Source organism: Hermetia illucens, chromosome 2 (genome assembly GCF_905115235.1).
Source record: "Hermetia illucens chromosome 2, iHerIll2.2.curated.20191125, whole genome shotgun sequence".
Classification (NCBI taxonomy): domain Eukaryota; kingdom Metazoa; phylum Arthropoda; class Insecta; order Diptera; family Stratiomyidae; genus Hermetia; species Hermetia illucens.
This window is the reverse complement of record NC_051850.1, coordinates 1208700-1224429: the sequence shown is the minus strand read 5'-3', so window position 1 is coordinate 1224429 and position 15730 is coordinate 1208700. Positions and strand designations below refer to the sequence as shown.

The window sequence follows — 15730 nt, the reverse complement described above, 5'->3', positions numbered from 1 at the left end:
TTGTGGACGACGCCCATCATACTTTTTTTCTTGTGGAAAGAATCCGGCAGCAGCTCTATTTAAACACAAGGGATCTCTCTCCAGACAACATTATAGAGGAGACGCTGAGGAGTTCTGACAAGTGGAGCTGTATTGCCCATCACGTTCGGGTTCTTCTCTTTGCTAAGAAGATGGGACTCGACCGGGGGAGAAGTCGGATGACAGGGGGTTCCTTAAATTGACAGTTCCCTTCCTCTTCTCCCCTCCCGTTAGTGATTCCCTGATTTGAAGGGTCCGCAAGGTGGGAAAGTTGGAGGACTAGCCCGAAGTAATGTAACAAATGGTTCCAGGCCAGCTCTCTGACGATAGTGAGGTGTTTAGTTGATAGTCCGACGACGTACCGTTCCGGGAGTCCAACACTCTGTGCGCAAATGCATTCACCTACCCTACCCCAATGTAGGCTCAATTACTAAAAATTATAGTTACATACTATTCTTTATTTTATTTGAACAGATACCGATATGGAGGGTATTATGGAGCCTAGGTACTATATAGTGGCAGTTTCTTGATTTTTTTTCAGATTTTTCGGTTGGGTTGTTTCTGAGAATGGATCTATGAAAGAAATGATTCGACCCTCTGCACTCCCCACCTTTCCAACAAATGTCAAAGTACTTACCAAGGCCTTTCACTTGATACCTCGCATGACTATATTTGGTGAAAAAAAATGTACACCCCCCTTTTGCATGTAAGAGGATCTCCCTTAAATACAATGTAGAATGACGTAACTGAATGATGGAACCACAAAACCTTTAAAACGAGATAGTCAATGAGCCAAGGTCCTGCATGTCGCGGTTAGTATCGTTGTTAAATGTAATTTTACCACTGATTAAATGCTAGAAGCCATTTTTGACGAACTTAAGAGATCCCTTTGCCTACTTAGTGCTCTGGATAAGTTTTGCTTAAAGAAACTTACTTTAGTGTCTTACCTGTATGCGTTGCTGTCATTAAAAGTAAACCGTTTTGGTTAATAGATCCGCCAATAACCACTGATCCCTTCTTTTTATGCACCGGCATTGATTCACCAGTTATAAGACTCTCATCACACGTTGAACTTCCAAAAATTACTTTTCCATCTACAGGAACTTTCGATCCAGGCATTACTTTTAGAATATCACCGCGCTGCACATAATCAACTGGAATAGTCTTTTCCGACATAATCTCGAAATTATCCGTAATTGTAACAAGAATTGCATCAGTAGCTTTCAGTGAAAGCAATTTAGTGAGAGCTTCTGAAGTTTTTCCCTTAGCAATATGTTCCAGCCAACGTCCAAGCGATATGAATGTCAAAAGCATTGGTGATGTATCGAAAAATGTTAATGGTGATGTGTGTTGTTGAAGGATCATTGCAGCAGCCAATACAGCGGCCGAATATATGTAGCTGATAGTCGTTGCCATTGCGATTAGGACGTCCATGTTTGTGGTCCGATGGCGTAATGCTCGATAAGCTTGTATATAAAAATGATATCCTCCAAAGATTTGTACGGGGGTCGAAAGAGCGACCATGACTAAATTTTCCATGGAAAGACCGGGAACTACGCAGCACATTGCTTCGTGTCCTACCCTTTCCATTTCTGCCATGAAGTAAATCATGGCTATCATGCATGGTCCTCCAAATATCATCGATATCAGGAAAGTGTTGCGCCATTTCCGAATTTCTTCCCTAAATTCAAATGGATTTAATTATTTTTTTTTAAAGGAAAATAGTAAGGCGAAAATCATCTGCCAATTCTAGTGTGACTTTTATGATTTCTCTTTCAAAACTTTATATGCAGATGAATTGAATAAATTAAAATATCATGTTCAAGTGAAGCAACGATGCTCTTATCTTCGGCAAATATTTACACTCTGATGATAATTTATACGATACTCACTTATGTTCTAAATAGCTATGAGACATCTTATCTTTGTTAGAAATCAAATTCGCCTCGAATCCAAGATTAGATATTGCTTCTACAATGAAACGGGGTCCAGTTGTTTCGGTGTTGAATTTAAATTTGCCTCGTTGTGTAGTTAAAGCCACGGCAGCAAATGTAACGCCTGGTATCCGTAGGACAGTTTGTTCGATTTTGTTGACACATGATGAACATGTCATGCCTTTGATTTGTACCTCAATTTCATTTTCACCAGTTCCTGGTTCGTCGATGATTTCCGATGGAAAACCCAATTCTGAGATTGATTGGGCAATTTGTTGGGGTGTTATCACCTGGGCATCATATTTCACTTCAGCCTTTGCTGCTAACAGTGCGACCAGTATCCTTTCAATGCCTAAACAAAAAAATATAATTAAACTTAATGTAGTCAATTGCCATGATTAGAATTCAGAAACCTACCATAGACCTTTTTGCAATGTTTTTCGATTGCAGCCACACAACTAGCACACGTCATCCCTTGTATATGTAAAAAGCATTTACTTAATTTTGCGTCCATATCTAATTTAATAGTATCGCCTGCATCCCTGTCTTTTGCATCTCCAGAGAAAAGGACTAGGGATTCAGACAAGTCTTTAGGTGACTTCTGGCTCCTGCCTATACTGTTCGCGATTTCAGTCTTATTATTTATTGTAGGACTTCCTCCATTCGTTAGCTTACTGCTTGTGGTCGCATCAAGGACACTAACATCGAATCCCATATCGTAAATCATATCTGCTACCGCCTGGGGTGTCACTACAGTGGTATCGTGTTCGACAGTTCCTAATTTTTCATCTAAACTCACTCGAATTGAAGTGATCCCTGGTTTTTCAGAAATATTTCCTTCTATATTACGAACGCAACTGTTACAAGTCATTCCTTCAATTCGTATTCGAGTTATGACATTATTATTATTTTTTGTGCTGTTTTGATCTTGTGTTGTTCCATTTGTGTATGGACAGTCAAAGCCCATTTCCTCAATTTCATGTGCAATTTGTTCTGGAGACGTTTGGTGGGTGTCATACTCTATATATCCAGCCTTTTCACTTAGAATCACTTTTATACTTATCACACCTGGTTTCTCTGATATATTGGATTCAATATTTCGCACACAGGATTGGCACGTCATGCCGATTATGGGTAATCGTACAGTTGAGACTGATTGTTCCAAGAGACCCCGCGATTCTCCAAAGTCGTCCATTTTTGTAGGTTTCCTAAAAAGGAGAAGGCTTGTTAGAAGTCATTCAAAATATTTCAGTTTTGTTGAGTTAAAAATCAATTCAATGGAAAATTCGTCGCTTTTAAGTGTATCTTCTCTTCTTCTGGTTCTCAGACACCCTGAAGAAGGAAATAGTTGATTCCCGAAATACTGTACGTATATATAATGGAAAGCATTTCTATTATCCTCGTTTCTCAGACAGGACACACTATTCTTTTCAACTTTAGATACTCTACTGCTTGTCATAGATAAAAACTTGATGGCTCAATCGCACTAGTCCCCCTTTGTCTCCAGTAAACACATAAACTCAATCCAACGCAACTTTTTTAATTAACTTTGTTAACGACTTGCTTGCATGCCGAAATTATTGGACCCTACATTATTAATAGGCTAATTTGTTGACCCATAATAAGTCATTATTATTTCCTAAACTAACCGTCCTCACTTCTCAGGAGGTTAATTTAAATAATTCCACACACGTGTTGATTCCATTTTAGGAGCGGTATTTATAGCAATTTTATCACACTTCTTAAAAGCACGATTTTTACTAGAAAGACGGAGGATACTAAACACAATGGACACAGAACTAAGAAATCCTCATATTGAAGCCTGCACGACGAAATTCTTACCGCAGAAGATTTTCTCGGTCATCAGTGATACAGAACACTGGATCATCATCAGAATTATCCTCATAATATTCCTGTTTTCTATCTCTCTTCTTACGTGTCCTTGATGACCCCATTCCTGACATTCTTCTACTCAATCGAAAATTTCCTCGGTAATATCACAAGACACCCACAGGAATTCTCAATAAGGAGCGTAGATTCAAATACACAACTGATGGCACTAATGAAGTTGAATTGACGGAACAGAAGTTGTGAGTTCAACAAGAGCTGAGAACATTGTGCGGGGGTAGTGTCGAGAATTGCTGTAGTTAGTGGGAGCCGGCATGCTATGTAGGAAGTGGACGTTGTGAGTGGCAGCAACATAAACTTCAGAAGAAAGTAAATATGATGGCACCTGAAACCAGATGATATTTGAATAAGATAGCATTATCGAAGATAGAATGGGGGCTTGTAAAGTTTAATCTTATTATCTCTGAGAAAGGGCATGATGGAGTTAACTGCCAGGTACTTGATTGGTTTATATTACTCTGTTCGGTTATATTTGCTTATTGCGTAGGCTACCATAGGCAAGGCAAATACACTGATTTAAATGTTACTCAGATAGGACAGTTAAATGCTCCTTCGTTTACCAAATGTAAGATATAACAGGAGAAGGAGTTGAAGAATAATTCGATATTTGATATGATATGATTTATAAAAAGCTGGTTGTTGATTGCTAAACCTAAATAAAAGGAGCTGCAAGTTAATATTCGCAATTACGAATATTCCTAAGTCAATCAAGAAACATTAACAAAAGGCATGTTTATCATCGAAAAACTGCCTCCGGAAAATTATCTTGACATTGCTCTAATTGAATTTGCAGATAATATAGAGGTGCTAATATATCATATATTACCAGGATGGCTGCGGTAATTATTGGTTATGGCTTTCATAAAAAATATGATGAGACGTATTAGATTAGACAGTAAAAATAGAACTTAACTGATTGACAAAAGTATCTTCGGAGACAACAGCAGTTAAATAATTGGAGATAAGAATGGCTACCTTTTAGCGAAATGTAAGTAATTTGACGATGCGTATCTTATGCAGATGGATATTAAAATAGATGATTTATAATATTACATAAACGATAAAAACGGGGAAACCAAATAATGTTGATACAGTGTGCGTTACTTGATCGATTACGGAATCCGGACGCTTCAGGTATAAAAGGTTTTGTGTTTCCCTATGTGCGTGGAGGTTGCACTTGCATAATGCAGGCTGCATTATGAAAGTAAAGGCCCAATCACAACAGCGGATGACTACGTGCGTGAGAGAACTGTCAAATGAAGTTCATTACACGGACTTGTATGAGGCAATATACAACAAGTCCGATGCGCAAGGCGGCACGCAGAAAATTGAAATTTTGCGATGCGTCGTTTGCAATATGGCGGCCCTTCTCGTTTTCGGCTGCTACTTTTAAATGTAATTAATTTGATTGAATTCGCTTTGAGAACTGTAGAAAGCACTATTTGCGTTGCAAGTGCTAATTATTAATGCCACTTGCATCAGTTCCGTCGGATATATCGGAACGGGATGTATTTTAAGGCCTAGAATTCATATGGATACATCACTGTTATTTTTTTTCGGATATTTCGGTTGGATAGGTTCTGAGAACGAGACCTGTTTCACTTTTTGGGGCACTGATTTTGAATCTTATCTTCCCTATGTTTCTCCTAACATCAGAAATAAGATCAGCTTCAGTACTAATCGAGCCCTTTCGTTTGATACCCCCACATGACTATATTATGTGACAAAATTTGCACCCGTCTTAAGCTTGCATGGGGAGCCCCCTTCAAATTCAACACAAAATGGCGTATGCGTGGGTTTTCATAGTTCCCATATGCCCACCAAATTGCGTTCGGATCGGTTCAGCCATTTTGGATCAAAGTGCGTGTGACCGACTGACAGTGAATCGATTTTAATAAGGTTTTGTTTTACACAAAATTTTAAAAGGTGAATATCACTGAAAAATAATTTCATCCAATTTAACGATGAATAGCGGCATTTAGAAATATGTGATCACAATGTCATGTGTTGTAGCACACGTTAATTGTTTGCATAGTGTTCATGTTCATGTTGTATTGCGAAATAATTATAAGCGACAAACGGTAGACGTTCGATAAAATAATATTATTGGTATTTTTTTTTTGTTAGTAGTTGATGAGTAAAAAAATGAAAGGATTTGACTATTTTCTATTATTAACGAGCCGATTATAGTGATAAAAAATGTTTCGGAAAAAAACTTACAATGCTGCAAGGTGCATTGTTAAGTGTAGCGTTTGAAATTTTTATTATTCAAGATTGAATGAATACTCTATTCGCCAAATTGCCGCTATGAAACGTTTGGTGTATTCCTTCTATAAGCTTATTTGAGTGCGCATTTGTCCCTTTTGTAACTAGCTTGTAATGGTTATGCATTTAGTTTGCCACCACAGTCACCTTATTGTGATATTGACATTCAGTCTTAGAATGAAATAAATTTGCACAAGCTATTATAACTCTGTTAGTAATAGCGTGATTACTTCCACACTCGGTAGCATCGTGCTCTATAGTATAGCCTTTATTACTGGAACTTTATGACTCCTGCATAAACCTAAGAGGCGTACCCAGTAAATTTCTTAACAATATATTTCTAATGAATATAGTAATATAACATTATTAACTTTATTTAAACAGATATTGGTATTTATTTAAACAAGTATCAATATCAGCATTTTAAGGCCTAGATACTATGCACATGGACCATCATATTTTTTCAAATATTTGGGTTGGATAATTACAGAGAACGGGTCCTTGAAGTAACTGACCTTGTTCGGACCCCGCACTCCTCCACTTTGCAACCACTGTCAAGGCTAATATCGATTTCGGAAAGTACTAATCAAGACCTTTTATTTGATACCTCACATACTATATTTTCTAGAAAAAAATTTACACCTTGTTTTGCTTGTATGGGGACTTCTCTTGAGCTCAACGTGGAACTATCCTTCAGAGGCCCCATTTTTCTAAAATGTTTTGAATCAATAGTCGTAACCGTTTCAGAGATAATAGCTGTAACTCCTCAAACAGACAGACTGTAACAGGTTTCATACAAAAAAAGTTCACCAGAACCTTACATTTTACTCTGTCAAAAATTGGCTAAATTATCCGTCATATTTTGTGATTAACACAAGTTTAATTTGGATGATTCTAATGGTTTAATAAAGTTTTGTGGGGAGATTCGTCGAGAGCATGAAACACATACCCTGGAAACTTTAATAATAATAATAATAATCGTTGGCGCAACAATCCATGTTGGATCAGGGCCTTGAAGTATGTTAGAGCACTTCATTCAAGACCGTAACGGTACACTAGAAACTTTAAAGGAGGATAATCATTAATGACAGCATCCATACCATTGTATGAGCTGGTTTCGAATATCGTGAAAGGTCCCCAATTTGCTTTGCAAGGCATAAAAGGGATTGCAGCTATTATTGCGGCCTGTTGGAGAATGTGATTTAAGCTCTGATGATGGTCTATCAGCTTTAGACAGGACATTCCAACAGGATAACGCAGCAACGTTTCGAACCAAACTAAATATTTTTTGGTATTGAAAAATAATTAAATGTTGGAATAGGTGACTGTAAGCCCTGATCCCTGAACCCCATAGAAAATCTTTGGATGGATTTATTTAACCCGTATTCATAGTGGAGGAGGAGACTATTGGAGCTGAAAGTTGCCATTGATGAAAAATCTAAAGAAAATTCGAGAATATATTTCTGCTGTGCGCATGTTCGACTGTCTACGATAAATACGCGAAAAAAAATTCGCATTAGGTCTAGTGTTAGTGCTGCGTATGTAATGCTGGGCATTGGCATGCAACATGTGCCATTGCACAGTTTGAAAAGAACGAAAAAGTTGATTGACGGTTTCGTCCAGGGCAGAGGCAACTCATCAGACACGGCCTCACCTCTTTCCTGGGAACAGCGTGACCGAAAGTAACAACAGGTGGAAATTGCTCCACGTAATGGGTACGAATTAGCGAGCGATTTCCATCTGTCGTTACTTTCGGTCACGCCTGATGAGTTGCCTCTGCCCTGGACGAAACCGTCAGCCAGCTTTTTCGTTCTTTTTTGAAAACTTGCGTTTAACTCAAAAAAGAGGAGTCCGTGGACTACAAAAGTTGCTTCCCAAGTGGTCCGGTCTGTCACCAAATGGGTGCGGACTCAGGACTCCCAGCATCCTCAACCAAGCTTCTCAGAATAAAAAAAAATAAATAGAGGCTAGTCTCATTCTATTAGAGAAGTTCCACTTTATTATGATAGCTACTTTATTTTTTAAAGCCCGCATGAGCCGAGTACCATAAATTTTTCAGCGACTTAAAAAGGGGGGTCAGAAGCAAGGACATGAATTTTACCCACTAAGTGATGCGAGAACGCAGTTTGTTTGAGTAATTTTCAGGTATGGAGAGAGTTTGTAATGATAGCAACTTTCTCCGAACCGATTCTGAAGGCCACATTGATGGCAAAAAGTTCAGCAGCCAAGACTGTACTCACTTTCAAAGAGAAGATTAAGACATGCCTCCCTTGGGACCAAATATAGCGCAGGCAGACCCACTCCTCATGAAAATAACTTCCGACGCATGGACCAGAAAACCCCTTGATATAAGGCCCTCCACAGCCTTAGCACAAGCAGCCACCACATAGGCTCGGCCGATGCCATCCAAGTCAAACCCAGGATAACCTGAAACTTGTTAAAGGTTGTGGGGAGACGTAGGGAATTACAGTATCGAACAAGCTTCGGAAAAACTTATAGATCGAGGACAGACCATTGTCAGCATCGGGGTTTTGCACCATTCATTGATAGGTTTTAGGTTTTCTTTCTTCTTTTTTGGATACCAGAAGAGGTCTTCTAAAACGAAGTTTTGCCTCTTTGGTCAAAAGAAAGATCTGGTGTAATAGGGTGGTTCTGGTCAGCCCCAGGCATCTTCTCAAGCAACAAATAGTTATCGAGTTGAGTTGATTTTCAAAGTACTTTGGAGGGCTCTTAGTGGATGGGCCTTACCAAAGATCTGTAGAAGAACCGCTTAAAAAATTAATCAACCTACCAGCCTTGAGAGTTTTAGGAATAATAGAGTTCAAGTGATCTCTTACAGAGCACGTCCTCGTTATCTCCCTACCTAAAAAAGTGATGGATTTAACATGGGTGAGCGTATGGTTATAAATTTTAATGACCTCCTTTTGAAGGGGATAAATTTGCATTTTGTTAGATTATACACTAGACCTGCATTTGCAAACATTTGGAGGTCCAATTATCTCCAGTGGCCAATATGAGCAATCGTCCCTATTGGGAAGGGATGCGCTATAAATATTAAATAGCATTGGACTTAAAACGTACGCTGCCTACTTTAACATAGTCTAGCCCTAGCTGAAGACGTCGACTGGAAATTATTCTTGCACCCATGAAAGAATTCCAGCAGGAAAAAGCAAATTTGACATGGCTATAAACTTGTAAATTGCTAGAACAAATTTCTATTACAGAGCTAATATCGTATTTTTTTATGGGAGCAACTTTGTCGGCGAATGACATTACTGAAGATCAAAGTTTGTGTACGATTATTCCACCGTAAACGATCAAGGCGATCAAGATTAAGTAATTGAAACATTTGATCAGATGCAATGATGACACTTCGCCAATTGGACGACTGTATACAAAACAAGCAAACTATATGCACAACTAGATGAGATTTATGGTGAGAATTAGCACCAGCATCAACTTTGCATCGTTATCATTTCCTCTCCCAGACACTGACATTTATTTCGGTGCATGATCGATTAATAAAATATAGTTTATCACAACTTACGTGCTAGGTTTTCCCAGAAAAGCCAATACAAAAAATTTCAAAGCTACCGAAATATTTATAGCCGTGAATATTAAAAAAAAAAAACAATCTGTACCCCGAGGGTTTTTGAATGTTCATGTAAATCAAATTGGTGTAACTATCACTTCTGAAAAGTGCGATTTTAAGGTTTTGTGTAAAACAAAACTTTATTAAAATCGGTTTACTGTCTGTCTGTCACACGCATTTTTCTCGGAGAGCGTTGTAGCGATTCACACCAAATTTGGTAGAAAGGTGAGAACTGTGAACGCTGACGCATATAGAATTCTACATCGAATTTAAGGGGGAGGGGGTTCCCATACATGCGAAAGGGGGGTGGGGGGTAAATTTTTTTTCATCAAATATAGTCATGTGGGGTATCAAATGAAAGGTTTCGATTAGTACTTTTCGAAGTCGATCTTAGTTTTGACATTTGTTGGAAAGATGGGGAGTGCGAGGGGTCGAAATTGATCATTTCTTTAAGGGGTTACATACAGTTAGAATTTTCAAAAAATCGATTTTTTTATTTTATTTTCTTAATGTACATATATTTAAGAAAACACACAGAAAATTTCATATCGTTCCGGTGAATATTTTCGAAGTTACACGCAAATTTTAAAAGGCGTTTCAGAGCGATTGGCAGCATAAGGCCGGAGCGGCAGCGCTTACCTGGAACGCTGTCCCTTTTGTGCACCTACCTATCTTAAATGTTCCCTTCTAATGTATTTAGATGGATAAAACATCAGTGTGTTATTGTCGTTTTTATACCTGAAAGGTAAATTTTAATTTTGCTCTCCCCAAACTGGTAAATATTTAAGAGTTGTAGTCAGTATAAGCAGCTAAGCCATGCAGTAAACTTGTGAGTTCGTTAAAATTCTATTTGTAATTTGAAAATGAAGGCTTCTAGAGAAATGAGAAAATCTCTTAACATACGTAAGCCGAGACCAAAAAAGCGAAAAAAATGTTTTTAATCCAAAAACAGCCGAAACGGATGAAAGTAGTTTCAGTGCCTCGGCAAAAAAATTTAAAGAACAAGAGTAAATCTCAGTTCCGCGAGATCCGTCTGTTGAATATCACATTTTAAATTTTAAAACAGTGTTTGCAGCAATTTCTGAATATGTAAAATGTAAGACCTGTGACGGAAATGTGAAGTTTCAAACTGCTTCTGAACCAGGACTTGGTTTTAAAATTGTTTTGCTGTGTGATAAGTGTGCAACGAGAGCTACAATCAACTAATTTGGAAAATCTCTCCCAAAATTATTCCGGCTGGTTCGACAACTGTGGAAATCGCTGCATACATAGCTGCCGGCATATTTAATGAAGGAATGGCATCACTATTATATTATATGAAGGCAATGGGAATCACACTTGGACCCAATGCGCGTTTATATGCTGAAAAAGAAGATGAGTAGCGCGTGACTATTTCCGATATCAGAGCGCGTGAGAGCACTCGAGATGGATGAATGGCTCGCAGACAACATCAGCTCGAGTTATTAGAAGCCGAACTGACGGAGGGTTTATTATATGGTCCTGGAATAGACGACTCCATGTAAGTTGAAAAAAAAAATTTTCATCTTATGTAAAGTGCTTTTCAAACTTTAAACGCGTTTTTCTCAAAATGGTGTTTTCAAAGTCGGTGACCAACATTACTCAAAAACGGCTGAACTGATTGATCTCAAATTTTGACACAAGCTTCTTAAATATATTTTTTAGTAATTGATCGAAGATTTTATCTTACCGATTAATACTTTTTTTTTTATAAACAATTTAAGGCCGAATTTTTGTCCGAAAATCAGTTTTTTTTTTCTAGAAACCACCATTTTGTCAAAAAAATTTATTTTGCTGATTCCTTCGATTAATTACTAGATTTAACATTACTTTAACGAAATCTTTATGGTTTTTTAATTTCAGAGATTCCAGTTCAGTGATATAGTGGTCACCGCAAAACGTCTTTTTTGAGAGGAGCTCCCGAAGATCAGCTGTAGCTCCTGTCCAAATAAATATTTTTACTAGTTTTAAGACTGAAAATATTGATAAAAGATACCATAATATATGTTCAAATATTTAGATCAATTAATTTAAAAGGTTTCTCAAAAAAAAAATCTGGAAAATTCGCTTTTTTTCGGCCTTCTAACTGTATATAACCCCTTAACGGACTCACTCTCAGAAATTACCCAACTGAAAAATTTAAAAAAAATCAGGAGGCTTCCACTATGTCGATATCTGTTCAAATAAAATTAATTTTTAGTAATTGACTGCAGAACCCCCCTTATATTCATCCTAGCACCGGGAAATTTCACAGCAATGTAGGCTTTAACATGATCCTACCAAGTTTGGTGGAAACCACACTATTAGTAACAAAGTTATAATAGATCAAATTTGTTGCTTTTTTGCAAATTCAACACTGAATGTGGATATTCTCACATAATATATGCATTTATTACGTGATATACTATTATAAAAGAAATATACAAAACCTTTCATAACTGAAGCGTCCAGCTTCCGGTTTCCAGACTTGTTTAAAATCATATTTGATATTATCACCAATGAAAGTTACAATCAAACAAATCAAATATGAATGGATTAATACCAGCTCACTTTCGTCCAAACAATAAGCTGTGCTGATTAAAATTGTTCAGGCAATTCAAACGATAAGCAAAACATTCATTTGAATTGGCACCGAAAAAATGCTACACTTTTACGTATATTTTTAACTACAAACTGATCAGATACTGCGAGTTGGAGTGAGGTCAACCTACCCGGGGTGAAACACATGCAAAATTCTAATGAATCAGTAATTTCAGATATTTGTCATACATTGTATAGCTGGCGTTGGCGGAAGAACAACTTACTCAATTTATTGCCTTCCATAATATATTCACGATATTGAAAAATCTGTGCTTATCGCTGTGAACGGACTCCTTTAGAAATTTCAATGTATACCAAAATTATATATCTCCCAATATAGTTTTCTTTCATAAGTAGCCCATATTGAGAGAGGTTGAAACGTTTTGTGTGTTGACAAAGATTCTATGAAGAAAGATTATTCCAACTTCTACATAGATGGAGAACAAAGATATTTATAGGCTTCAAACTAGTCACGTACGATTTTGTCCCGACTCCAATATTATCTGCAACGTTTTTTTTTCATGGTGAGCTTGAACTGATCTAAAATGTTCCGTCTCATTTACGGTCATTACGTTCACTGCATTATATAAAACCTTATAAAAGACATCTCGAGCGAAATACTTTCACTGTAACACGGCTGTTAACCAGGCAACGATAGCATTCAGGCATAGGGTTTAATTACCTTTCTCAATTGCGAACAATGATTAACTAGAACTATCAACTTTATTACACATTAACGACACTATATCACCCACTTAATTATTTAGTGATTAGCAGGAAACTGCACTTGTCTTTAGTTTAGTATCACTAAATATGTACCACATTATTAGGGCTAATAATTCCTTGATAGTAATACTTCGGCTTGATTGGAAGTTAAAGGGATTGACGCACAACTCCGCGGTACTTAGGCGAGATCATTTTGCAGATCAAGTAATGCATTCGGCTTGAAACAAACCACGTATTTTTGGATTGTTGCTTGCAACCGCTCTCAAAACAAGTTATTGCGAAACTGTCTTGTCTCGTCGTTGGTTGTACAGCGGAAAGCTTGTGAGACCCAGATTGTTGGAGAAAACAACCATCAGGTTTACCAGTTTTTGGAGTAACTCTGTGACGATCGTCAGTCTGCGGTGTAATTACACTGCTCAAGTCACAATAGACAACAGGTGAATCAGGTACCCCATATTGTAAAGGTTATAGAATAGAACCAGTGACCTTTGAATTGAGCCGGCGCAATACTACTTGGGAACTATTGGGGGCCTAGGGGGATAAAACATTAAGAAGTTTTCTTTGGTCCCTTTGATTCACTGTTTGTATCACAAGAGCTAGAAACCCTTCATGAAGGAGTTCACCTCTGGGTTTGTCACTGATATTAAAGCTTCATTGGAGGACTCAACATTAGAAAATATTTTTAACATTAGATGCCAGAAATCACGAAGTTCCAATGGTTTGCAATAAATGTTTCAGAACGTACAGCCATCCACCACTCCATGGATCGAGAGCACGCAATAGTGAATGGAACATAAGATCAACACACGCAGAACCGCTACCAAGCCTCTATCTTTTTTTTATAAAATCGTGTGTCAATTGCAATCCAATGTAAATTGAGAGAGGGAATCAGATTAAGAAAATTTCATAGGTTTTATGTTGATATTGGATTACTGAACTATAAAAGTAGAATGGCGGTTATTTGACATTGAAGTAAATTTGTTAAGCGTTGTTTCGTGTAACATTTACTGCGCTACTATATGTTGTTTAATTGTTGCATGAATTTGTTGATTCAAGGGTAAATGAGTTAACGAGTGATTATTTAGAAACTACCGGACACGATATTATTGTTAATAATTTTGACACAAGTAGATTTAAAAATCTCACACTATCGCGGAAGTGCTTATTCTAGCTTGCCTCAGCCCCGAATGAAACGGTAGTCGTCCGAATTTTTTAAGGTACCTTCATGTTCGTTTTGAAAATGATGGGGCCCTAGGTCCGCATCAACTTAATGCTGGACCGGACCAAATGGGGAGCAACTTACTCCCTCTTTCCTGGCCCACGGACCCCTCGCTTAGGACTTGCACCCGAACTTTTCAAAAAAGTCAAGCGATGACGGCCTACCTTCATGTTGCTAGCTAAGGATACCTTAAAAAATTAGCCTATTAATCGAAAAATTCGAAATACCGGAAGCTGGACGATTGAAATATAAAAATTTTATGTACATCTTGTGTGAGAAATTTCCTGTGGACGTTTTTCCATTCGTACGTAACTAAATATTTGAAATATTCCTTGAAATAAGTATTTCGAAACTCCAACTCCGCCGTTGTAATGAATTCACTTTACATATATGATGATGACGTCGAATAGGTCTTAGAGTGCGATAAATTCGGGAAAAATACAACATTTTGTCCTCCTTATACTTTGTTAGTAATATTTGGATTTCCTTTAAACTTTCCAAAATTTTGTATTATATTATTCCGTCTGAATGGACATATTGGAGCGCTGGGTTGAGAATTTTGATGAACTTCTCAACAACCAGAATATCGGCGAGTTGGAGGTCCCGCCAACTGAGGACGAAGGACAAACACTGCTAACACCAAGCATAGAGAAAACAGTTCGTGCGATTCATCGGCTTAAAAAAAGTCGCCAGGACCCATTGGAATTACACCCGAACTGGTTAAATATGGAGGCGACCAACATCTCCAAGCGGTTCATCAATATATGCTCAAGGTGTGGAGCAGCGAATAAATGCCTGATGACTGGCAAGAAGGCATTATCTGTTCCATACATAAAAGGGAGATATCACGTAATGCAGCAACTATAGAAGTATCACGTTCCTGAGTACTATATATAAGATATTCTCCGCTAGGTCAGATCGTCCCATATACCCAGCACGTCATCGGCCCATACCAAAAAGGCTTCACTCCAGGCAAATCAGCAACAGATCAGATTTTTTCTCTGTGGCAAGCGATGAAAAAAATGTTGGAATATGGCCATCAATTACACTATCTTTTCATTGACTTCAAGGTCACCTATGACAGCATAGTCAGGTTAAAACTTTACATGGTCATGAGAGAATTCGGTATGTCGACCAAATTAATAAGACCTACTAGCTTGACCCTGACCAATATGCATGTTCAAATGAAAGTAGCAGGATCGCTCTGGAGACCATTTTGCATCAACAACAGTCTAAGGCAATGAGATGCCCTATCGTGCACCATTTTTAACCTAGTCCTGTAAAAAGCGATCCGTGGTGCTGAGGTAAATGCGAGAGGCACAATCCTCCTCAAGTCCATCCAAATACTGGTCTATGCTGACGATATCGAGATCATGGGAAGAACAACCAGAGATGTACAAATTGGTTTCATCGAGATTGAGCAGGCGGTTCGAAGTCTTTGGCTGCCTATTAATGAAGGCAAAAGCAATT

At 37.9% G+C, this 15730-nt stretch overlaps 1 protein-coding gene across 6 annotated transcripts in view; it reads right to left on the bottom strand.

The window, feature by feature from the left end:
- The window catches only part of LOC119649476 (copper-transporting ATPase 1), a 54579-nt gene that overhangs the window by 17626 nt on the left and 21223 nt on the right, over window positions 1–15730 (bottom strand). For 4 of the 6 annotated variants that reach the window (XM_038051638.1, XM_038051637.1, XM_038051641.1 and 1 more), the window contains exons 3-5: window positions 2370–3160; window positions 1911–2304; window positions 966–1699 (exon numbers count right to left, since the gene is read on the bottom strand). In XM_038051638.1, the coding sequence (XP_037907566.1) occupies window positions 966–1699; window positions 1911–2304; window positions 2370–3160 (1919 nt within the window). Of the gene's footprint in view, window positions 1–965; window positions 1700–1910; window positions 2305–2369; window positions 3161–3794; window positions 3967–12997; window positions 13308–15730 lie in introns of those variants that run through there. The other 2 variants (XM_038051643.1, XM_038051639.1) reach the window with 2 other exon arrangements.